This window comes from Rhipicephalus microplus, chromosome 3 (assembly GCF_043290135.1).
Source record: "Rhipicephalus microplus isolate Deutch F79 chromosome 3, USDA_Rmic, whole genome shotgun sequence".
Taxonomy (NCBI): domain Eukaryota; kingdom Metazoa; phylum Arthropoda; class Arachnida; order Ixodida; family Ixodidae; genus Rhipicephalus; species Rhipicephalus microplus.
This window is the reverse complement of record NC_134702.1, coordinates 111010514-111036480: the sequence shown is the minus strand read 5'-3', so window position 1 is coordinate 111036480 and position 25967 is coordinate 111010514. Positions and strand designations below refer to the sequence as shown.

Sequence of the window (25967 nt, the reverse complement as noted above, 5' to 3'; positions counted from 1 at the left end):
GTTGACCAACAATGGCGCGTGTCTGAGAATTCAAGCATGCAATGCATGGCACCTAAAATCATTTAAATTTCTGAATGCTAAAAAAGGTCATGTCCAAAGATGCACGTTGTCAACGAAACGAATTTGAAATGGGGAGGAAGGGAATCTAAGAAAAGAAGGTAACATCATGGAAGTTCACCACTAGCCTCTAAGACAGCCCTGATTATCCGCCTTACACTGATACTCTGTTGAATTACGTCCAAAGTTACACACACCGAAAGATGGTCGATTTCGATTTCACGGGCAAGCACCTGATTTCAAGACTTCGCAGTCAAATAATGAACCACCATTCGAGTGCTATACCTGCCACCCTCCTTTTCATTAACGATATTCATACCTTTCCATCAACTGCAGCCACCGAAGAAAGTGTATTTAGTTCTGTATGAAACTTCAGCTGAGATAGCAGGCGACTGAGCGCGCAACCAACAACAATGAGGCCTAACCTACTGTTCGGTATGTTGGTGTGGGATGTTTGATAACTACACAAAGGTCTGGTGTCGAAAAGACCGCACTCAAGAACTAAGCCAAGAACATGGTATGTGCTCCGCAGCTCACGTTTGCGACCCGGAATCAACGACGACGAAAACTCGCCCGGCTAGACAGCGCACTAGTCGCAAAAGTGAACCCTCACGTCATAAAGCCGTAAAAGTTTTTAAACTAATACGCAGTTGCAAACGTGATATCTGTAGCAAGCACGAAGACCACTACGCCCAGCCGCGGTGTTCTAGTGGCTAAGGCACTCGGCTGCTGACCCGCATGTTACGGGAATTAATCCTGGCTGCGGCGGCTGTTATTTGAATAGCTGCAGGCCCGAACGCTCATATTTGGCTGCACGTTAAAGAACCCCATGTGATCGAAATTTTCGGAGCCTTCCACTACGGCGTGTCTTATCATCATATAGTGGTTTTGGGACGCTAAACCTCACATGAAAATCAATCAAATGAATAATCAATAACGACTACGCCTGTGCCAGCCGGTTCATGCTAGCGCCAAGTCTGCTCTGCCGGCGTGTTGCCGTAGACCAGCGGCGGTCGCCGTCCACGGGAGAGCTGTTGACACTCCGTGGCAAGCTTCGCCGGGCAAGACATTTGAGCGTCCGACAAAAATGGCTCCCTTCCGAATGCAGTTGTCGACCACCTCGAAGCTATTAAGCGGCCTCCGTGCACCCTGTAGCTTGGAAGCTCCAAACGGACGCTTGCATTCGCTTTTTACTCATGTCCTTAAGCTTCAACAACACCGTACTCGAATCGGTACGGCACCGTTTTTCAGCTGAATGGTTATGAAGCCCGCAACCTCCGACACCAGGGTAGCTTTGACCAATCAGCCCTCCATACGCAATCTCCTGAGTGGTACCCATCCTCGAACTCCCTCGACGGTGTTGACCATATCCCCAATCTTTCCCATTTCGTTTCTATTACATTCACTCCTGTGCGGCGAGTGCTCTCTCTTCTTTTATCTTATCCCCCCTCCTTCAATCGCCTTCAAGGCACTGTGCCGTGTCGCCTAAATGTAGACAGAAATTCGATACCTTTCAAATGCTAAGCATTTCTTATCGAAGTTTGGCGGCTTTGAATCTATCTATCTATCTATCTATCTATCTATCCATCTATCTATCTATCTATCTATCTATCTATCTATCTATCCATCTATCTATCTATCTATCTAGCCACCTGCGACTTTCCGCTCTCCTAGCCGTTTGGATAGTGGGACGAATACCACAACTGCTGTGGCGTAACAAGACTGAATGACGAACATAAGTGACCAGGCATACCATGAAAATCATCGCATGTATATCATGAATGTCATAGTTTACATGTCAGGGTCTTGCTGCTTCTGCCTTCGTTTCGTTGATATAATATATCGCAAAACTGGTACGGTATGACATGACTTCATGGCAAACATACGTGACAGGCCTTCACGCGGAAATCTTGACATGCGTTTCTTGCAAAAACATCACTACATGCCACGCTCCTGATGCACTCGCTGTCGTTTGGCTAGCTTCAGATGGACCGAATTCGGTATTACGGGATGTGACTGGATGACGAAGGTAAATGGCACGTCCGACCATAATATTCTTGAATTGGGTGTCATGCAAAACTTGACTACATGCTATGCTCATAGTACGCTCATGGACATTTCACTTGCTTCACATCGAATGAATATGACTTTACGTGAGGTGAGTGAAAAACAAAGGTATTTGAATGGTGAAAACATAATAACCATGATGTATGTGTCATGTAAGAGCATGACTACATGCCACGCTCATAGCATCCTCGCCGTTATTTGTCTAGTTTCACATATACCAAATTTGGTATGACGTAATGTGAATAAACGATTGAGCGAAATTTCCACGCGTAAATATAATAATCGTGACATAGAAGTCATTTATGGCACAATTTTCGTCCGCCTCGTAACGTTGTGCTAATTTTAATGTGACAATTCAACCATCCTAAATCCTGTTTCGCATATCGTCTATTTCCACTGTGTGTGGCGTCTGAGATTTTTTCCCCTTTTGCAAGGGTAAGTTAACGCTGCCATTTCAGCCCCGCCGTAAAGCCTTATGGCCAGCCGTGAGGTGCACCCTTGGCCCCTGCTGAGCAGCTTGCTGACGACAGTCTTGACCAATGTGGCCCGGAAAATGGCGCGTTTAACGGCCGGTATCTATGTAAGGCGGTAGTCTATCCTTAGCCCCACGTGCGTGACGGCCTTGCTTCATGGCATTGGCGATTCACTTAGCACGATCCTTTGATTGGCTCTCCGTGCAGCGACTCTGGGGTGAACCAGAAGCGCCTCCATTTTCGTGGGTGACACGGTCAGTCCGATTGTCTTGAAGAAACAGGCGAACGCATTGAAGGAGCATTGTAGAGAGTGCCTTCTGGCTGTGAATTTCCGCCTAGGCCCCTTAACCAACAGCGACACATTGTCTGCAAACAAGAAGCACTGCATGGGGAACGCTTCTCAACGAGTATTGTGGCCGGCAGCCCCGCTAGCACAGAATTCAACAAAAAGGGGCTCAGGAGAGAACCTTGTGGAGCACCAGCTGTCACAGGCCGTGGAGCAGTGAGTGTGCGTTCCATTCTAATCCGGAGGGTCTGTCCTACCAGAAAGGCACTGATGAAGGTACAAAGGCAGCCCTTGATGTCGAGTGTGTACGAAGCACTCTCTATGGCTATGTTATGCAGGCTGTCAAATGCGCTCTGGACGTCTAGCAGGACTTAGAGGTCCACTTCGCCGTTGTTCTTGGCCTCCTCCAAAGTAGAGACGACGTCCGCGATCTAGTCTGCTGCACATCGGTAGCTCCAGAAGCCCATCTGATGTTCTGGTTGAAAACTCTTGCCCCCGCAATCCAATTTAGACGTGCCAATGCTATGGCTTCTGTGAGCTTGCCGGCAGCAGAGGGAAGAGAGAATGACCTGAAGGACATGATGGCGGCACAAGGGAGGCGTGTTTTCCGGACCGGAACCACAACAGCGGTCAGCCCAGCCTGTTGTAGGGTTGCGAGATTTTAATAAAAGTCCTCAACAGATATCATCGTGACGTTACATCTAGGTTATGCAGCATCTGGTATGTGATGCCATAGGCACCAGGGTAATTACCGCGTGCGTTTCTGGCTAGAACAACATTCACTTTGTGTTCCAAAATGGGCTCCTGACCCAAAGCTGCTATCTGGCTGGCCGTCCAGGCAGGGTGGTGACCTTACGGTGACTTCGGAGCAAGCGAGGCGACGAGGGTTTTGGGATTGGCTTGTGGGAGTTCTGTGAAACAATTGGCAAGTTTTTTTTTCACTAATGCCCAAGTGGAGAGCCACCGCAATGACGGGTTGCTGCGCCATCGGTCCAGTGATAAGGAATTGTAGAAAGCCCCATGCTTTTGCACCACTTCTGTCCTGGCTCGGAGAGTGGCAAATGCCCTGCCAGTTTTGCCACCTGTGACGGTTGGCATGTCGCCGACATACCGAATCCACACGATTGAAGAGTGTGCGGTGTGCTGGGTCTTGGAACTGTAGGTACCTTCTCTGAACCCTGCACCTCGCAGCCCCTAAGTTCAAGTGATGAAGGTCTGGCACAAGATGATGTCCTGGCACCATGGACTGGATTGTTGCCGCCTGCGCTGCCACTATTGCCAGATTCAGGCCATCCTGATCTCCTGGGACATCTCGAAGCTTCCTTCAAAAAGCCCGTCAATATACTGTACTACACAGCCTTCTCCTTGGAACCTTTGCGCCCACAGGTGAGATGCGATTGGCAGGTGGTCTCAATCTCAGGAATAGCCTCTCGTATACACCCAAAAAGCACCAAGTCTGCCAGTACGAAACACTCATTGATGAATAAGAGAACAACGTGTACACTTAAGGGTTCTTTTTTGTGTTTTCACACAATAATAATGAGATCTATTAAAGCACACAATAATGACACTATATGAATGAGCTCATAATAGGTTCACGTGCTACATGACGCGAAACAGGCTCATAAAGAGTGTGCTACAATCGTCGCCATGGATACTGGTAGCGCTGACGGACAGTGCCACGTTTAAATTCGCATATATGCCCAATAAAGTGGCTGGGAAGATAGCCGCTATGGTAGCTCAGTGGTAGGGCATCAAACGCATTATTCGAAGGTCGCAGGTTCACGTCCTGCCCACGGCAAGTTATCTTTCACCCACTTTTCTTTGTTCTAATTTACATTACAATTGGCCTAATAACTTCTCCTATATATTCCTTGGCATTATTGTCTGTTAAATCTAATTACTATTGTGTAAAACACGAAAAATGAGCCCTAAGTAAACACTTGTTTTCCGTATTCATTAACGACGGTCTCGTACTGGCAGACTTGGTGTCTTTAGGTTGTATACGGGGGACTGTTCGTCAGCTGCCAGTTAGTAATAAGTTCACGCGCTACGTGACGCCAAACAGGCTCATAAAGAGTGTGCCACACTCGCCACCATGGCTACTAGTAGCCCTGACTGACACTCCCACGTTTAAATTTACATAGATACCCAATAAAGTGGCTGGGGGGATAGCTGTAATGGTAGCTCAGTGGTGGAGCATCGAACGCGTTATTCGAAGGTCGCAGGTTCGGATCCTGCCCATGGCAAGTTATTTTTTCACCCACTTTTCTTCTCATTTACATTACAATTGGCCTAATAACTTCCCCTATACCTTCCTTGGCAATATTGTCTGTTAGATCTCAATAATATTGTGTAAAACACAAAAAACGAGCCCTTAAGTATGCCCTTGTTTTCCTTACACACACACACACACACACATATATATATATATATATATATATATATATATATATATATATATATATATATTTATATATATATATATATATATATATATAAATATGCGTTACTCGAAGGTCGAAGGTTCGGATCCTGCCCACGGCAAGTTATCTTTTCACCCACTTTTCTTTCTTCTCAATTACATTACAACTGGCCTGATAACTACCCCTATACCTTCCTTTGCATTATTGTCTGTTAGATCTTAATATTGTGTAAACACGAAAAACGAGCCCTTAAGTATACACCTGTTTTCCTTATATATATATATATATATATAGAGAGAGAGAGAGAGAGAGAGAGTAGGAGTAATAATTCAATGGGCCAGTTAGTCTCCGCGAAGTTATGGAATATGGCCCAACGGGAGCGTTGTCAACAAGAATAAATATATTTGTTTCCCAACAGTTTCGGGAGGCGTCCTCCCTTCATCAGGGGATTTGTTATATACAAATATATATATATATATATATATATATATATATATATATATATATATATATATATATATATATATATATATATATATATATATATATATATATACCGTGTGAATTTGTGCTCCGCACAAATCCAATCGGTTGTTGTACGTTCTCAGCAAAAATCAGAAAGAATTAAGAAAAGATATCTAACGAGAAAACTGATAACAGCATCAGATAACTTGGTTTAGTGGGCCAAAGATGCAACGAAGAATATGTGTGCTTCAGCACGCGAACTGCAGTGTGAACTAATTTTCTAGGGGCCAAGTTCCTTAAGCCATGGCTTGTGCGTCCACGATGTATATATGCAGTTGCAGTGGTAGTCGTCGTAGTAATAGGTAGCCACCTCGACGGCCAGACTAGAGGAGCAGCACGCGCGCACTCTTGTGAATTGAAGAAGAGATCCGCGCACGTTAATCATAAATAAAAAGATATTTAATTCTGATGGAATGCCTTATAGAGATGAGCATCGATGACTTAATCTCTGGTGAAAAAACTGGCAGATCCCTCGTTTTTTGCGAATCGATGATATGCGAAGCTTGAATGCCGAAAGTTTGTCAGTTTATATTCAGGATAACACTGCAAGGTGGCCTTAAATTAGGGCGTACACAACTTTCACGCCATAATTATTATGTTTGGATTTGTCGTTATCTATTCACGTCACGGTATGCCAAATTTAGTATCACGGCACGTGATATTGTTGCGGGGAGAATAACTTTACTTGACGAGCTCACAGAATAAACTCGGCAACAGAAAAGACGCTGCTGAGCTGATCCACAATTTGTTTGTTTGTTTGTTTGTTTGTTTGTTTCCCTGGACTCATGGCTCACACCAACTCAGGGGGATTGGCCAAGAAAGCGTACCGCATTTTTACTGTGAGCATTTAAGTATTTGTAATGAATTTGTATTGTAATAGGACAATTTTAAGGAAAAACGCATAAAAAGAGAGCAAACAAAAAAAAACAAAAAACGGGAAAGTCAAGTTGACAAGTTTTGAGATTTGAGATGTTGTGATTACCACTCAGCTACGTTTACTTCACCTCACCATTTAGAATTTTTTTGGGGGGGAGGGGGGTATTAGATCATAATTATTTGACTTAAGATCACAAAGGTATACGTTTAGATGCCTGAATATAATCGCAAATGGCATTGAAAACATTCTTGTGGCAATGTATTGAAACTGAAGCACCAAAGCTTAGTGCAGTTTCCGCCGTCAATCTAACGCCTATTTTAAAAAATTGAATAACTAGAAGCCTTTTTCTAAGTGTATCGTATGGGCTACAATACAAAAAATTATGTTCTATTGATTCCATTTCTCCGCGGAATACGCAGAGGGTGATATTGTCTGACCAGCTCTGTGTAGATACAAGTTCAGGGAAGGGGGATGACATCAGAATTTAGTGATAAAACTTCGAGCTTTCTGGACTGGCTCCAGTGGGGTCGCCATGAAACCTTGGGGTGGTTATATTCTGTCAATGTAGTTAATTTTCCATAATTTCCGTGCAAATTGCTGATTTTCTATGTCTTATTGTTGTAATATATTCAGCATCTGGCACTATGGATAAAATTGGGCCATCAAGTGCGGCTCGTGCTAAGGAATTGAGCAGTTCATTTAATCTCAATCCACGGTGTCCCGGCACCCATAGTAACCTCAGGAGTCTCAACTGTGGAGGTACTAGTGTTCTGAATGTTCTTATAATTCGAGAGTTCTCAGAAGCTGTCAGAGCTGCACAGACTGACAGAAAATCCGTCATTATGCCTGCGTTGTTTTGATCCGACGGAAGTTTTGGAAGAGCTAAAATAATCACCACGAGCTCCGCCTCGAAAGTTGGAGTAAAATCACGCAGTCTCACTGAGAACGACCAGTCAAGCGAATCAGAGGCAATGCCTACACCTGCTTTTTGATTATTTTCTGAAGCAGCTGTGGCTATATTATTTTTAGTTTCTGCATGCTCCAAGTAATCTAATAACATGTAATTTGAAAATTTCAGATATTGTAACTTGGCGTTTTGGGGGAAAATATTATTATATTCAATTATAACATGACAATTCGAACCATTAGTCTCAATTACGTTTCTAATGTTCAGATTTACACTTTGTAGAATCCTTTGTACAAATATTATCAGGAGTGTGTGAAACCGTGGCCAATGAGCAAAAAAGAGGGTCTCTGGGTTTACGATAAAAGCATAATGAGATTTTCTTGCCGGTAAGCTCCAAAATTTTAAAAATGCTTGTACTGTCAAAATGCGAAATCGACAAAGTAGTGTAGGCAGGCGCGCTATCTGGTACAGTACGTTCACAGCCGCAAACCTTGAAAGTCCCGGACACATTCGCAGTGCTTCTCGCCCTAAGACACTTAGAGATTTTGTTTTATAAGTAGGGCCACACGAGAATCATATGTATCCCAATTCCATGGTGAGGCGCATGTACATCTTGTACAACATTATCAAGGTGTGACTTCGTAACCCATATTTTTGGTTACATAGCTTGTGCAGTAAGCCTGAGGCCCGTTGTGTCTTGGTAGTTATATACTCTATGTGTGGACTCCAGTTAAGTTTGTCACTATAAAGGAATCCCAAATATTTTATAGTCTACATGCTGAATGGGTTCCTGTTTATATAGAATTGAAATTGAAATTGGCTCTGCAAGCGGAAAACCAAGAGCGCACTTTTGTTGACATTTACGAATAATGAAATAGACTGCAACCAAATTCATACCATGATAGTATATCTTTGTAATTTAGGTTGTAGTGAGTAAACATGCCAGTTAGCTGCAAAGAATGCGATGTCATTAGCATAAATGTAGACCGTAACTTCTTGGTCTGTTGGAATTGTGCTCATTGAAACAATAAATAACACTGGAGATAAGACTGCTTTTTGGGGAACTCCGTGCGTTCGTTTGAATCTAGATGAGGAATATCCATTCCTGACGCAGTAAAAATCTCTTCATTTTGAAATTCTTTGTCTCCGACTTACGTGTTCCGCGCATCCCACCTTCGCCTGTGTACATCTCTGACCATCGTCCGATTTTATTAGAACTAAAACTTCTATTTTATTTTTCGGAGAAACCATGGCGTCTTGATGTTCGCGTCCTCCAGGACGCGCGCTCTCGCTCAAATTTGTCCCGTGCAATTTGCGTGTCACTCACTGCGTCTGATTTATTTGATTGGGATGCGCTTAAAACGCAGTGGCGCCTGCACTGCTCAGTTGAAGGGCGTTCCCTTCGTCGCCGCGTTTCTGAGGAGCTGGCCGATACTGCAGCGAAGTTACGCATCGCCTTGCGCTCTGAAACGCCGTCTCCCTTGATGCGAGCTTGGCAACATGAATTACGTGAAGGCTTCCAGCGTTTTATTGCCCCCTCGTCTCTGGCGGCGGCTGCATGGCGTTGTAGGCACAACCCTTGTGCCCACCCTGAGGTGCTACGCTATGCGATGCAATCGTGTTTTGGGCAGTCACAATCACCTGTTTTTACGACCATGCAGACACCACCTACACAGCCGCTTCCTAAGCGTGATCAATCTCTCTTTCTGGCGCATTTTGAAGAGGTGTCATGTTCGGCCATGCGGACAAACTGTGACATAATACCGCCTGTGCTTGGAGGTATGCCTCGCATTCCTCGACAAGCTGCTGATTCTCTGCACGTCTCTCCATCAGTTGAAGAGGTAAAGGCAGCACTACAATTTATGAAACGGGGGACAGCCCCTTGGCCAGACGGTTTTGCAGTTGAATTTTACTTATCATTTTGGAATGAGCTTGGTACTGCATTAACCGCGGTTATCCGGCGATGTTTCGAGGATGGTGTCCTTCCATCAAGTTTTCGAGATGGACGCATTGTGCTTATTCCAAAAAGTGATGCTCCTTCTGTTAATCCTGAAGATCGGAGACCTATCACGCTTCTTAACGTTGACTATAAGATATTCGCGACGGTGACCGTTCAACGTTTGAAGGCTCTGTTGAACACCCTGGTGGCTCATCACCAGGCTTCATCTATGCCTGGACGGGAAATACACAGTTTGTCCTTTACCACCAGGGATACCATAGCCTATACTCTGTCGCGATCTGTGCGTGGTCTCCTTGTGTCTTTAGACCAAGAGAAAGCATTTGACCGACTAGAGCACACGTATATCTTTAAAGTGCTCACAGTCCTTGGTTTTCCTGGTACTTTTGTTGAATTATTTAGACATACCTACTCTGGTATAAAAATCACACTAGTTCTAGATGATTGGGAGAGTGCTGCCTTTTCTATTACACGTGGGGTCCGTCAAGGATGCCCCTTGTCTCCTGTTTTATTTGGCCTCAGCCTTGAGCCATTTTTGTGTGTCTAGAAGCAGATTCGCATGTCCGGGGTCTTGCGCTTCCCGGCAGCCGTACCGTAAAAGTCACAGCTTTTGCTGACGACATAACCCTGTACCTTTCAGATGAAGATAGTCTTTCTCATAGCCTGCGTTTATTCTTCCAGTATGGGGACATTTCAGGTGCCGCGCTAAACCTCTCTAAATCCCGGTATTTGTTCATCGGCTATCTCAACTCCACACTTAGGTCCACATCTCTTCTTCAGCCGGCTGCGTCTCTTCGCAATTTAGGAATTCCATACAACCACTACGGCATTTGTAACTCCGTTCGGTCAAACGCCCTCAATGAAGTAAAACAAGAAATTGAGAACGCCCGGGAATTCGACTTCCCGCTTCTTGAGCGGAGGTATCTTGCGCAGACTGTGTTCTGCGGTCGCATATGGTACCTTTCTCACGTAGAACAGCCGCCTTTACGTATCGTGAGGTCATTGCAATCTGCCTCGTGTTCCTTCTTTTGGTCTGGCTGCACTGAGTTGGTTTCTCGTGCGGCGTTAGGACAGCAGCGTTCCCAGGGAGGTTTTGCTTTCCCTTCGGTATTAATACGCTGCCTGCTATTGGCCCTGCGCTTCCTGTTGCGCCTCGTACAAGGAGAGGAATCCCCCGCGCGAACTCTGGCATATTATTTTCTAGGCACTCACCTTCGGTATTTATTTCCTAATGTGCGCCTTAATCAGGGCCCACAATCATTAGTACTTCCTTCGTTTTATGCAACTGCTGTCGCGTTTTTTCGTCATATCCAATCGACTTGCCCTGATTTAGATGTGTTAGACAATTCTATCGTTGACACAACAGCCGCGTTGTTGCTCCCGTTAGTTCCTCCTGCCCGCCGCACCCGCTCTGGTCGTGTGTCTTGGAGCACGCTGACGGCATCATTTTTACCTGGCCATCTCCGGGACTTCATGTGGCGGCTTGGGTGGGGCGTTCTTCCTACCTTTGACCGCCTAGAAAGGTGGAGAATGGTCCAGTCATTAACATGTCCGAACTGCTCCTTACGGGAAACAAATCAGCATGTGTTAAGGCAATGTGTCGTTGCTCGTGTTTTCTGGAGGTCTGTGCATGCAGGATTTCGTGGCCTCGTAGTAAACCGCTTTGTTTCTTCTAGACGTTGTTCTCGAGGCCGCTTTGCTTGCCTTCTTATTGTTGCTGGTGCCTACTGTCTTTGGCGTAACCGTTGTGAAGCTGTTGCAGCAGGTCGTCGCCGCCGTGCTCTCTTCCCGATTTTGGAGCGACTGTACAAAGAAATACTATCTGTGTTGTCGGAGGAACTCTTCTTTCTGGGTGAGGAGGAATTCCTTTGACACTGGTCCTGCCGTTTTGTGTTCATCTGTGAGAGACGTGTAAGGCTTGTTTTCAGGCCTGCCTGGTATTGGTAGGTTAATCTTTGTTTAGTACTCATACAAATACCTTGTAAATTCTATGTAAATATCTGACATAATGATCTCTAAATTTCATTTGTGTGTTCTTCGTTTACCATGTATTGTGCATATGTAGACATTGTTTTTGTAAGAATGCCTGTGTAGTTGGGTAAGTTGTGTATGTTGTGTTCCGTTTACATATGTACACATATCTTTTTGTAGCAACTTTTGGTGTGTCTGTGGATGTTGTGTTCTGTCGCAATGCTCTGTTGGATTGTAATTGATGTTCACTGTTTGTGAGAAAAAATTTCTCTAAGCAAAATTCTGCCACATACTCAATTAGATAATGTGGGAAATTCAATCTCTTTGGCGTATTTAACAAAATAAAGTGCTCCACGCTGTCATACGCCTTGGTTATGTCAAGCGTTACTAAAGCAGCGTATTGCCTTCTTCTACGAGCGAGCTTTATTCAGCTCTTTAAATCAGCATGGACACACCAAATTGAGAAATCACGACGAAAACTGATTTGGTTCGGTTTTATTACTAAACTGTCTGTCATCCAGATACTTACTCAACTATGTAAGATCCTCTCTACTAACTTGACCATGTTAGATGTTAGATAGATGGGTCTGATATTATCAACTGTTAATCCTACACCTGGATTTTTCAGTATTGGAATGACCTTTGCTATTCTCGAATCCTGCGGCGCCCATAAGTTTTTTAAGGAGTAGTTTATAACATTGATGACACCACTAGGTGATAAATTGAGCAGCATTTTAATCATGGGTTCTGTTATTTTATCTGGGCCAGGAGGCTCACAGGGTAAATGATCAATCACGTTGGATACTTCAGTATGAGTCACTTCATCAATGTCCGACTTTGTCGTACACGTGTGGCAGTTTTTTGGCACGACTGAGATAAATCTGCTTTCCAGACCTTTACGGATTGCCTCCAAGGTTTTGGTAAGTTCTTGCGCCGACAGATTATCACAAGCTGCATTACCTGGTGATGGCAAGATTTTCCGAGCTCTCGTATATCGGAATGGTGCTTTCATGTGTTTAGTCTTCGACAGATATTCATAATGTATTTTGTCATATTTTTGTTTATCTTGAGCTACCGTTCTGTTAAAGCCCGCTGCAATGAATGTATAATCGGCCCAGTTTTGGGGGGATTGAATATGTAAGAGGTGCTTCCAAGCTGGCTGACGTCATGTGTGCTCTCTTGCACATTCATCATTTCACCAACGGCTATATGCCCTTTTTATGGATTCAACAGTAAATTCCGCTCTTTTGTAGGCCCTTTTGATGACTGCGTTTATCTTCAGTGCTTTTGTATCATCGTTCTCTTCCGAGTGAAAAAGCAAATGCTGACTTCACATCATTCTTAAATTTAGTGCATTTTACTAATACTCGTACATTTGAACAAGATGGAATTCTCGGGCAAGAAACTTCAAAACTTATCGTTAAAATGCCACTGTTGGTTCTACAGTCCAGCACTTTCCAAGAAGTATTAATAGCCGAACTGACAAAACTTAAATAAAAGGCTGACCGGGAGTGGGTACGAATAAATGTGGGGTCCTGACGTTGAGGCACGTTAGGTCATTAGGCATTGTCCACTCCCACAAGCGTTTTCCACTCAGATTCATTCTGCAACCCCAACTCGTGTTGTGGGAATTAAAGTCTCCAACTAGAACTTTGTCCTTGCACCACGACCTTGTAGCTAGATCCAAACATCGTGTGTTTTGAACTCCATCCGGAAAATACATATTAACTAGGGTGAAAGGACTGCAGTTGGGTAATGTAGTGTCTACTGCCAAAATTTCACATTCTTGTGACATTTGTTTATATGAACATTTGACTTTCATACTAATTCTATTATTAATAAAGATAGCTAGACCCCCACCTTTCAATGGACGGTCTAGTCAAAAAGACCAGAAGTTATTTGACAAGAACAAATTATGTACAGATAGCCACGTCTCTTGTAATGCTATAATATCAGGAGCGAATCTAAAAGTCAAGTGCCCCACCACGGTGGTCTAGTGGCTAAGGTACTCAGCTGCTGACCCGCAGGTCGCGGGATCAAATCCCGGCTGTGGCGGCTGCATTTCCGATGAAGGCGGAAATGTTGTAGGCCCGTGTACTCAGACTTGTGTGCACGTTAAAGAACCCCAGGCGGTCGAAATATCCGGAGCCCTCCACTACAGCGTCTTTCATAATCATATAGTGGTTTTGGGACGTTAAACCCCACAAATCAATCAATCAATCTAAAAGTCATGTATACAAAATCCGTAGATGCAGAATAAATTGATCGGCAATTTCAATGGACAATATTGAGCGACCCTGTGGTTTTCAAAGAGGTGCTTCCACTACAGCTTTATCTGGAATGCTTTCGTTAAAAATACTCTCTTTGGGTTCTCCTCTTCCTTCAGATACTTTTTGTTCTTTGTCTGTTTTGGCGAATTAGTTTTCCTTGACAGAGGGGATCTAGATCGCTTCAGGGACCTCGGGTTCACATTCATGTCATCTGAATCCATTGTATGTGCATCTTTATACTCACTTATGCTCTGTATATCTACTGCAGAGGGTGCTGCAGACGGAGAATACGATCGTGCGGTTTCAAATTCCTCATTTTGGCTCTGGACGCCTTCTACTGAGGGTCCTTTAGTAAGAAAAAACGATGACACAGTTTCAAATTCAATGTCAATCATCGGTCGAGAACTCTCAACATGTTGGGATACTAGGCCTGACTCTCCCGCTGCATCAAATATCTAGTTAGCCTGTATTTGAAATAGAGAATCACAAAGGTTAGAAGCCAGTCGTCCCAATTCTTTTTCTAGAGCCTTTTCTACAACCTCCGCGATATTCAGAGAAATCGACCCAGTCATTTCCGAGATATGTCGTGATGCAACGCTAGCATACACCTCCTCTAGGGCTTCTCGTCGCGAGCAGAGCTTGCTTGCTTGCTTGTTCCTTTCTTTTGCGGCTCTCACCCACTAAGAGGGATAGGCCAAGAAGCCGGTGATTAACGCAAGTCAATACCTTTAGATTTTCTAGACTAGGGGAACAGCGCCTACGCCCTAGTTTGTCCACTTCGTCTTCCTCCCAATCCTCTTCGTCATTCTCGTCCGCCGGTTACATTATTTTCCCGACGGCTGGAGCACCAACCCGGTGCTAATTAGGAGTGATGTGGCTTGATATTTTAACTGAATCAGTGCGCGCACACAGACATGGACACTAGAGCACAAAATCGCATAGACCAAGCGTGCCTACTCGCAAGTGAAGTTTATTCGAAAGAAAGGTAGGTGCATGTATATCACTTCTGTAACAACTTTATTTGAACAACTTTATTTGCGAGTAAGCGCTCTTGGTCTGCGTAATTTTCTGTTCTACTGTCTATGGCTGTGTGCGCGCCCCTATTCAGTTAAAAGATCAATGAACACCAACACGTCTAATTACCCATGCTACTGCTACTGCTACTTACTAAAGTAAAGGGGTACAAGAACGTACTAGAAGACGACAGCTAGTTTAGGAATGATTATTAAGTGGCTCGCGTCTTGTCTTGCGCAACATGCTGGGAGTACAAAGTAATTCGTAAAGTTTTCACTCAGTAAAGCGCTAAGAATATAATAATATTAGTGCATTGTTGCTTCTATTCCAAAAACATTTGTGTTTTTACGACTTCCTTCATTGTAGTTGCATTTCTAAGAATTACCACTAGACGTAAACTGAATATAATAATTTGCGGTTTTTGCGCCGAAACCACGATGCACCTATGGAGTACACCTTATTGCAAGACTCTGGGAATTTCGAGGCTATGCGCGCTTAAAAAGGGTTACTGACACAAAACTTCGCTGCTGAGATAGTCTGCGGGATCGATTACTGTAAGCATTCGCATATTATCAGCCAAATATCAACAACTAATATTGCTTTAAAAGTATATAAACGTAATTTTGAAGTTTGCGTGTGCGATTGGCTCCATCGCACTAATTAAACCCTCAAAATGGATCCTTGGGAACCTCTTACTTCCCTGACGTGACCACGCTGCTGGAAGTTATGATGACCTGGTATCCACCATTTTTTTTTCTTTTGTCGCGTTTACTCCAGCATACTATACTCGGCGCCTGCTCGCGAGTCCGGGGCCACAGCGCACTAGCCCAAAGTTTTCTGTTTGACATTGCTGCATAAGTCGACTTTCGGTAAAGTGCTCGACAGAACGAATCTGTGTTTACTTGGAATGACGCCTACATCGCGGATAATTGGCTGAGTGAGTCAGCCAACACAGAAAACTGAGTTGACCTTCCTTTTGCCGACAATTACTTATTTTATAGTTCCTTTCGTCACGGTCTTCCTTGTGCATTTATTCGCTAGGTTGAAATATGTGTTGTAAGTGATGTAAATTGTTTATACTTTCTCTTTAAAAAGAGACAGTCGAAGGGGGGGGGCAAAAACTCGCAACTCGTGAGTCGAGAAAAATGGATACGCATCGCCAGATGGGGAATAACGCATTGCTATTATTTCAATACAGTTGCAGCAGCCACTGTTCACGCGTCGAAACCCATATTGAACACTACTACTCTGACACCGAATGGAAGACGTGTGATGATAACTTTACAAGTACTATAGATTAGTACGTGGCATTCAAAAACTTTTCGTTTACAGTTCAAAGTGATTTGTGAAATGAACCATGCAATGATGTTTCTGTCATGGTGCTAGACAACATCGTAGAAGACAATGTGGATGTTTCTGCCAGTCTCCAATGAACAGAAGAATTTCAAGAGCTTCTCAGCTTGCGTTTCAAGTATCAATGAAGAACGAACATGCAAAACTATGTGTCTTAACGCCTCTGTTTCTCTATCAATGCCTTCATGCTCAGGCAACAATGCGAAGCCCTCTGCCATACGACATTGACTAATCACAGCGGCAGTGCTCATAATACAAAATTATTCATGTAGTAGATCCTATGTTTTCTTACGCACGGTAAATCATTTTATAGGTTCATCACTAATTTTGGCACTTTGATTTTTTTCATTCACATACGAAGAACATGTATACGCGATGACATGAAAACAGAAGCGCCTATTCTTAACAGTTAAACTTCTGTTTACTGTGACATAGACTTGCTCCTAAGGCATAATACTTTTTATGCGTATAGGTTTATTTTACGTGTATTAAAATTGATGGACGATAAAACGAGTACATTGAGAAATTCGAAAAACTGAAGACGTGGAGGAGATATTGAGTGTGAGCCGGGTGGAAGGAGGAGAAAAGATAATGAAGCACAACATGCCAAAAATAAGACAGAAAGAACTAGAAACGAACCAAGTAATAAAACAATAAAACAGACAAAAATAAATTATAAAGAAATAAGTAAAATACAGATATGGCTTTAAATATAAAGAGAGCGTTGCCGTGACCGCAGAAAAGCTAGAAATATATATATATATATATATATATATATATATATATATATATATATATATATATATATATATATATATATATATATATATATATATATATATATATATATATATATATATATATATATATATGTAAATAGATGAAATAGATGATCAGAGTTTCTTCCGGCTACCGTAATAAAAGTTATAAACTTCGAGAATAGTGCAGTATAGGAAACAAAACAATAAAATATTTATTTATTCCTAACAGTTTCGGCTGGTGGACCAGCCTTCTTCGGAGGATGTAAGTGAAATGCTCACTTACACTTACATCCTCATCCTCACTTACATCCTCCGAAGAAGGCTGGTCCACCAGCCGAAACTGTTAGGATTAAATAAATATTTTATTGTCTTGTTTCCTATACTGCACTATTCTCGAAGTTTATAACTATATATATATATATATATATTTATATGTATATATATATATATGTATATATATATTGTTATGGCGTTTATTAGCAGGCACACAGCGAGTATACACAATGGCGACAGTAACGGCCAAGCACCGACTCTGAAAGCGAGCGGCGTCCTTTTTTGGGTAGACCCACTAGAGAACACCTGAGAGTTTGACCCACTTAAGTGTTCGGCGGCTTCTCTACAATTACCCCGGGGTCAAAAAGGGAGCCGCCTGGCGACCTAACAGCTTGTCACTACGAGCGGGTCATAGTAAGCCTTCAGGCGCTCCACGTTGACTATGTTGCGCCCGCGACGGCGCATGTCCGAACATTGTTCAATTGGCTCGACAAGATAGTTGACAGGAGATGTGCGCTCGATCACACGGTAGGTACCTTCATATTTCGGGAGTAGTTTGGAAGAAAGGCCAGCTACAGAGGTCGGGATTGAGAGCCATACAAGGGAACCAAGAAGAAACGTGGGTTCAAAAGTGGCGGAATCATCACGAAGAGTCTTCAGCTGCTCTGCTCATGCGTTGTAAATGTCTTGACCAGCTCGCGACACTCTTCAGCAAGCCTCGCTGTCTCGGAAATAAGTGCACACTCAGATGGATCCGGCGTGTACGGGAGTATCGTGTCGATGGTGTGTGACGGGTGCCTTCCGTACAGCAAAAAGAAAGGTGAAAAACTGGTCATGCTCTGAGGGGCGGTGTTGTAAGCGTTGGTGACGAAGTGCAGTATAGTATCCCAATTCGTATGGTTGGCGGCGACGTACATCGAAAGCATGTCACCGAGGGTGCGGTTAAAGCGTTCGGTCAGACCGTTCGTCTGCGGGTGGTAAGCAGTTGTTTCGCGGTGGACAAAATGGCACTCCGTGAGAATGGCTTCGACGACTTCTGACAAGAAGACACGGCCTCGATCGCTGAGAAGCTCCTGAGGTGGACCGTGGCGCAGTATAAATCGATGCAGTAGGAAGGACGCAACATCACGCGCAGTAGCCGCAGGGATAGTGGTGGTTTCGGCGTATCGCGTTAAATGATCTACGGCGACGATGGCCCAGCGGTTACCAGCCGACGTCAGAGGAAGTGGTCCATACAAATTGATACCTATGCGCCCAAATGGACGCTCAGGGCAAGGTAACGGTTGCAGACTGGCTGGCGACATGTGTGCTGCCGGTTTGCGGCGTTGGCAAGCGAGGCAGGAGCGAACGAACTGCTGCACGTAGCGGTACATCCCGCGCCAGAAGTAGCGTTGTCGAATGTGACGGTAGGTTTTGAATACCCCAGAGTGCGCGCATTGCGGATCAGAATGGAAGGATTCACATATCTCTGACCGCAGACCGCGGGGTATCACGAGTAACCACTGCCGGCCATCGGCGTCGTAATTGCGTCGGTGTAGAAGGCCGTCACGGATGGCGAAATGGCGAGCTTGACGCCGCAAGGCACGCGTGGATGGCGTTGCGGATGGATCAGAGAGCAAGTCGATGAGCGGGCCGTTCGAATTATCCTTTCACTTTTCGGTAGCGATGATGTCAACATCAATGGCAGAAGCAGCAGCCGAGGATACTGAGCAGAGCACATCAACTTCAGGCAGAGGCGAGCGCGAGAGGGCGTCGGCGTCAGCATGCTGGCGTTCGTTGCGGTACAGCACGCGGATGTCGTAGTCTTGTAAGCGAAGAGCCCAACGGGCGAGACGACCTGAGGGATCCTTCAATGATGAAAGCCAGCATAGTGCATGATGGTCGGTGACGACATCGAATGGGCGACCATACAAATAAGGTCGAAACTTTGTAAGGGCCCAGACGATTGCGAGGCACTATTTCTCCGTGACGGTGTAGTTTGTCTCGGCTCTCGTGAGCGTACGGCTTGCATATGCTACGACATATTCAAGGAATCCGGGTTCGCGCTGCGCCAGGACAGCGCCGAGGCCTACACCACTGGCGTCTGTGTGCACCTCCGTCGGGGCCGCAGGGTCGTAGTGGCGTAAAATGGGAGGAGACGTCAGCAAATGGCGGAGCTTCGCGAACGCGTCGTCGCACTCAGACGACCACGAATTGAGGGGCCCGTTACTTCCAAAGAGCTTCGTCAGCGGTGATATATTTGTAGCAAAGTTTCGCATGAAGCGTCAGAAGTATGAGCACAGGCCCACGAAACTACGCAGTTCTTTGACGGACGCAGGTTTGGGGAATTCAGCCACGGCCCGAAGCTTGGCTGGGTCAGGAAGAATGCCATCCTTAGACACGACGTACCCTAGGATGGTGAGTTGCCGCGCTACAAAGCGGCATTTCTTCAGATTTAGTTGCAAGCCGGCATTCCTCACACGTGCGAAAACTTCTTTCAGACGTTGGAGATGCGTGGAGAAATCTGGGGCGAACACAACAACGTCATCGAGGTAACACAAGCACGTGTGCCATTTCAAGTCGCGCAGAACGGTGCCCATCATGCGCTCAAAGGTTGCAGGTGCATTACATAGACCAAACGGCATGACGTTGAATTCGTACAAGCCGTCGGGTGTGATGAATGCATTCTTCGGTCGAGCGTCATCAGCCATGAGTACTTGCCAGTACCCCGAGCGCAGATCGAGAGAAGAAAAAAATTCGGCTCCGTGAAGGCTGTCAATTGCGTCATCGATGCGCGGCAGTGGGTAAACATCCTTGCGAGTGATCTTATTGAGCCGTCTGTAGTCCACACAGAACCGCACAGAACCATCTTTCTTCGCGACAAGAACAACAGGAGACGCCCATGGACTGTCCGAGGGCCGAATAACGTCGCGTCTGAGCATATAATCAACCTGCTCGTTCATTTCCCGACGTTCAGCAGGCGACACGCGGTAGGGATGTTGCCATAATGGTGGATGGGCACCAGTGTCGATACGATGTGTAACAGTGGACGCGCGACCGAGAGAACTTCGCCCGACATCGAAAGAAGAATGATATTCTCGCAGCAGGTCCAGAAGCTGGGAACGCTGTACCGATGTAAGATTGCCATCAGTGTAAGGGCCAAATACATCAGCAGATGATGAATCATAAGTACAGGAACTGGGACAACGCGAGTCATCAGGTACGTCCAGGACTTGTGCGTTATCCACGGTTCCACTCTGCCGAGACAATCCCCTCGAACCAAGGTAACAGTGTACGGGGATGGGTTGGTCAAAAAATAGCGGTGTTGCTCTGGGTGATTTGCACGGTCGCGAAAGGTACTAGCAACCCTTTCCTTCGGCAAGCACGGTCAGATGGCGAAACAAGTGCAATTGCGTCGGAGAGTCCAGCGCAGTAGACAGATACACCCTTTGCCGAGCTTGGAGGCACTATGGTATCGTCTTTCACGAGAATCTTACTCAGTTTCGAGGGACTGTCTTCCGGCGTCAAATGCGAGAAGGGTGAAAGTTCAATTTCGGCAGCGGCACAATTGATGACGGCGTCGTTGCGGGAGAGAAAATCCCACCCCAGGATGACGTCATGAGAGCATGCAGGAATGATGATGAATTGGCCGACATACAGAACGTCCTGTACGACAACGCTGTGCTCGTAGCTCTGTCATCACGCCGTGCCAGAGCTACGAGGAGCTCCGCCGGAAGCGTTCGATAACCCGTCGCTCCACACCACGAGATGCAGGGCTTGCAGGCTTGGAGGCGAGCTGTGATCAGGTGGCACTGCTGGCAGACCTCAAGTCCTTCATACGTGAGAAAATCGCGCGGCAGTTCTCTATCCTGCCCTTTGCCCACCCACTGGCTTCTCTACAATTTATATATATATATACATATATATATATATATATAGAGAAAGAGGACACTAGCAGTGCCAAACAACGAAACTGGTGAGATAGGGAGAAAGAGAGAGAAAAATGAGAAAAAAGGAAGGCAGGGAGGTTAACCAGGTGCTAGTATCCGGTATGCTGCCCTACACTGGTGTTGGAGAATAAAGAGTTGAAAGAGAAAGGAAGAGTTAAAAAATAAAATAGAGAAAAATACCGGCACACACGCACACACAAAATCAGTCCACTCAGAGGCGTTCCGACAGGCCAGTATTTAGCAAAAAGCGCAGAAGCGCTTGCGCGGCTTTCTTCTGTGACGATGAGTCACGACGATGGCGCAGTATAGTTTCTTCTGACAGCGGCGGGTCATCTAAGCTGTTTAGTGTATTAGAAAGGTGTTGTCTTACCAGGTTGTATTTCGGGCAGTCACACAGGATATGTCGAATTGTTTCTTCATCTCCACAGTGTGCACAGTCAGCGGTGTCAGCCATTCCCGTGTGGAACGCGTACGCACGAGTAAACGCGACTCCCAATCATCGTATGCACAGAGTAGTAGCGTTGCCTCGTCGAATTTTTGTTGCAAGCTGTAAGCTTGAAGTTGGATCAAGGGATCGTAATCTTGCATGCGTAAAGGGAAGTGATGCTAAGAATTATATCTGCAGGCGCATAGGAGAACAACGAGAACGGGATGGAATAATGCACAGCAGAGAGTGAATGAGAAATACAGAAAGAGCAAAAACTAATGTTTTGACGAGATAACAAAGGTGGAAGAGAATCAAGAAGAAAAAACAGGAAACTAGAGAGAGACAAGAAGAAAAGGAAATGCAGAAAGAATATTAGGGCAATCAAAAAATAGGAAAGGTGGATTTTATATGTGGGGTTTAACGTACCAAAACTACCACATGAATATGAGAGATGCCGTATTGGCCACCTGTGGTTCTTAACGTGCACACGTGCAATTTCGACCACCTGTGGTTCTTTAACCTGCACCCAATTCTAAGCACACGGTCGTACGACATTTGCGCCTCCATCGAAATGCAGGCACCGCAGCTGGGATTCAATCCCGCAATTAGTAGGTCAGCAGCCGAGTACCTTAGCCACAAGATCACCGAGGTGGGCAAGGAAGGTAGAGGAATAGGAAAAATAAAGGACAAAAACAAATACAAATATTTGGAGAGACAAATGAATTGATAAGAATTAAGGCACAAAAGACAACATAAATATCACAGCATATTCACGGAGTGAATGATGATGAGTGGCAAAGAGCTTCAAAGGATTTTATCGGCAGATAGTGAATCATCCGCTGGTCACGTCTGTCTTTCTGTCTGTCTGTCCGTCTGTCTGTCTGTCTGTCTGTCTGTCCTTCCATTCGTCTGTCAGTCCATCTGTTCGTTTATTGGTGTGCCTGTCTATCCGTCTATTTGTCTGTCAGTCTGTCTGTCCGTCTCTCTGTCTCTGTCTGTCTGCCTCCGTCCATCCATCCGTCCATGTGTTTGTCTGTCTGTCCATCTGCCCATTCATCTGTCTGCCTCTCCGTCTGTCTGTATTTCTGACCATCCGTCCATTTATTCGTTCGTCTAGTGAACACTCCAAGTAGCGTTATCTGGCAATTTTTCATCACACATTCATTATATACAAGTACCACTGTTCAGCGGACAGTTCAAGAACCCAAACGAGAGGTGGTTTGCACATACAGGAGACGCACGGCTCAAGCATTAAATAGCTTCGCTCATAGAAACGAGGATTGATAAAAGATAGAGAACGAAAGAAAAAATTATGCAGAAAAAAACAAGGTCACCCCATTCTGCCCTTTCTTCAAACTGTGCACAGCTAGCGCGAGTCTGCCTTCAATTTTAAACACCAAGCAGCATATCGTAGAGCTCAATCCGTGAGGCGTGACCACCCTTACTGCTCATGCGAGCTCCTCTCTCTCTTTTCTCCTACGCTGTCCCCTTTCTCGTCTCGCAACGCAGGCAGCGTCTGCTAGCCTACGCTCGCTGCTCTTTTCATCTTCTCTAGGCATCCCTCCCTGTGGCGTTACATGCCCCTTTTGCATCTACATCTCTTTCATCTCTCACCTCACTACGCCTACGCTGGCTGCATCTGCAAGCAAATTTCTTGATTGAAAAAAACTGACTGCTCACACTGCACAACCAAAAACTGACCACCCCTTATATATGGGCGCAAGATCTTGGCCTCTGAAGGAGTGCCGGTGGGAGATGCATTCTTTTTGTTGAACAATAGAAATTCGCAACGTGTGCGTTAACTAAAAGATAGAAGACTCTGGGTCTCCTTGTGCAGTTGGATTCTTCTGTCTCGTACTGCCCATTAAGAGTGATTGGCACGTTGTAGTAGGAAACACCGATCCACCACTGCGTTCTGGGTGCCTCTCTAGTTTCTCCTCCCGCGCAACGACGCGATGAGCGGCAACGTCAACGCCGCCTTCAGTACGCGTCAGCGCTCGCTGTTTTGCATCTTCGCGTGGTTCCTCTGTGAGAAATGGTGTAATTGTTTTCTTAAATTCTGGAAGCTCTTGGCAACGGCGCAAGAGCAGCTTCATGAATGGCAACGTCATCGCAAGTTATCCGTGACTACAGATTGTGAGAAGAGCCTGCACCACTACTGTATCGCAGGTCTACAGTCAGACTGCACGCCTCACGTAAATACTTGTGTGCATTGTACAGCGTAGACAAACACTATATCGGTCAAGTGGAAAATACCGCACGCGTATATATAGCATATGTGTTGCAGCCTTACACTCTACTTGCAATCAATCGGTCCGCACGTCAATGGTCATTCTGTACCGTGTTTGGTCAATACATGGCTTCTTTCTTCTATTATCGCATTGCGCAGGGCTTTACGCTGTTTCATCAATGCGTCAGCGGCACGTTTTCATTCTGCGCCCATGAAGAACTAGAAAGGTCTGTACATTGTGCTGATGACTAATGCAGCCATGTTTCTACCAAAATCCTATGAAAGCGCTTAAGTGGTGGCATGCAAGCGCGCGTGTATTTCCTGTTGGTCGTTTTTCGCAGACTTTGTATTTCCTCAGAAAAAAACAACATCGAGGAGGACTTTAGTACAAATAGCAATGCTTTCTTTCAGTATAATTTTGCCTAGCCTATGGAATGAAATGACAATTTATGATTTAAATGAAAAATGAATATTTGGCTGATTGAAGCTACGAAGTTAGTGCATAATAATGAGGAAATACGGCTTGTAAGTGACATACTGAACCTACAGCTTTCATAGCGAGCATTTGCTTGCTGTTCTTCATCTCTGCCTTGGTTACCTTGCACACTTAGCATACCTACCTATGAATTTACCCAACATGATCAAGGTGAAGAACACCTAGTAGGAGTATCCGTAGAACTATTATCGCAATGAATATACTTCTCGCGATACCAATAAGTGTTCTTCCTGGCACATTTAAACTTGATTGCAAGCAGTAATATTTTGCAAACTATTCTTCTCTCTCATTGTATAATGTGTCGTGCTAACTTTCGAATGATTAGGCATACTTACCACGCACGGCAGGCTGTTATTTAGGAATTCGCCACATTCCATCGTGCAGTTGACAACCAGGGTCTACAAGATGAAAGTGCTACATATTAGGCAAAACCAGCAAAGATTTCATAACACTGTATTCGCCACACAAAAGCCAGATGTTCTGCAAAAAAAATCAGCAAAAATGGCTTTTATTGTGTGATAACAAAACCTAAAAAAACACGGACGATTATTATCCGCAGAAGAACTTTCTGTCACTGTGTAAACACTTCGTCTTGGTTGGTTAAGCAGATAATACAATGCACACTAACTTAAATGTCACTATATTAGTCCATATTGGGGGCTGCCTAACTAGCAAAGTTTTGGGGTCAAAACTGATAAAATTGCCATAATTTTACACATTCTAAACGACCACTCGTATTGCGAAAGTTACCTTTGGATTTCTATGTCCCGAATTCTCTGGAGCATAGGAAACGCACGGTTTTGTTACGAAATATTAGAATATGTCAAGACGACTAGTGCTAAAATTTTCTTTACACATGTAGCAACAGAATCATTTTTGTTTGAGTGGGGCGTTTTAAATACGACGCATTTTTCGCTGAACTTCGGTGACTGTGAGCGTATCTATCTACCTATCTATCTATCTATCTATCTATCTTTCTATCTATCTATCTATCTATCTATCTATCTATCTATCTATCTATCTATCTATCTATCTATCTATCTATCTATCTATCTATCTATCTATCTATATATCTGTCTGTCTGTTTATCTATCCATCTATTTATCTATCTATCTATCCATCTATCTATCAATCTACCTATCTGTCTGTCTATCTATCTATCTATCTATCTATCTATTTATCTATCTATCTATCTATCTATCTATCTATCTATCTATCTATCTAGTCGCCTACGACTTTCAGCTCTCCTGGCCGTTTCGATAATGGCATCGATACCAAACTTGGTATGGCTTAACATGACTGTATGAAAAACATATTTTACAAGTCATGACATTAAATTACAATATATATGTCATAAATGTGATGATTTACATTGCATGGTCTTGCCGCTTTATCGATGGTTTCGTTCACATGGCATGTGGCAAAACTGGTATGGTAAGGCATGATTGCATTGCAAACACGAGCAACAGAACCTAGCATGAAATTCATGACATGCGTGTAATGTAACTACATCACTGCATGCCACGCTCATGATGCGCGCGTGGCCGTTTCGCTAGCGTCACATATACCAAATTTGGCATTACACTGCGTGAATGGATGATGAAGGTATGATACTGGTTCAAACATGATAAACATGAAATGCGTATGATGAACAACATGACTTTATGC

At 44.6% G+C, this 25967-nt stretch overlaps 1 protein-coding gene across 1 annotated transcript in view; it reads right to left on the bottom strand.

Moving 5' to 3' along the window:
* The window catches only part of LOC142803878 (evasin P467-like), a 136493-nt gene that overhangs the window by 21287 nt on the left and 89239 nt on the right, over window positions 1-25967 (bottom strand). Inside the window, exon 5 of the mRNA XM_075890141.1 lies at window positions 24635-24697. Coding sequence (XP_075746256.1) covers window positions 24635-24697 — 63 coding nt within the window. The remainder of the gene's footprint in view (window positions 1-24634; window positions 24698-25967) is intronic.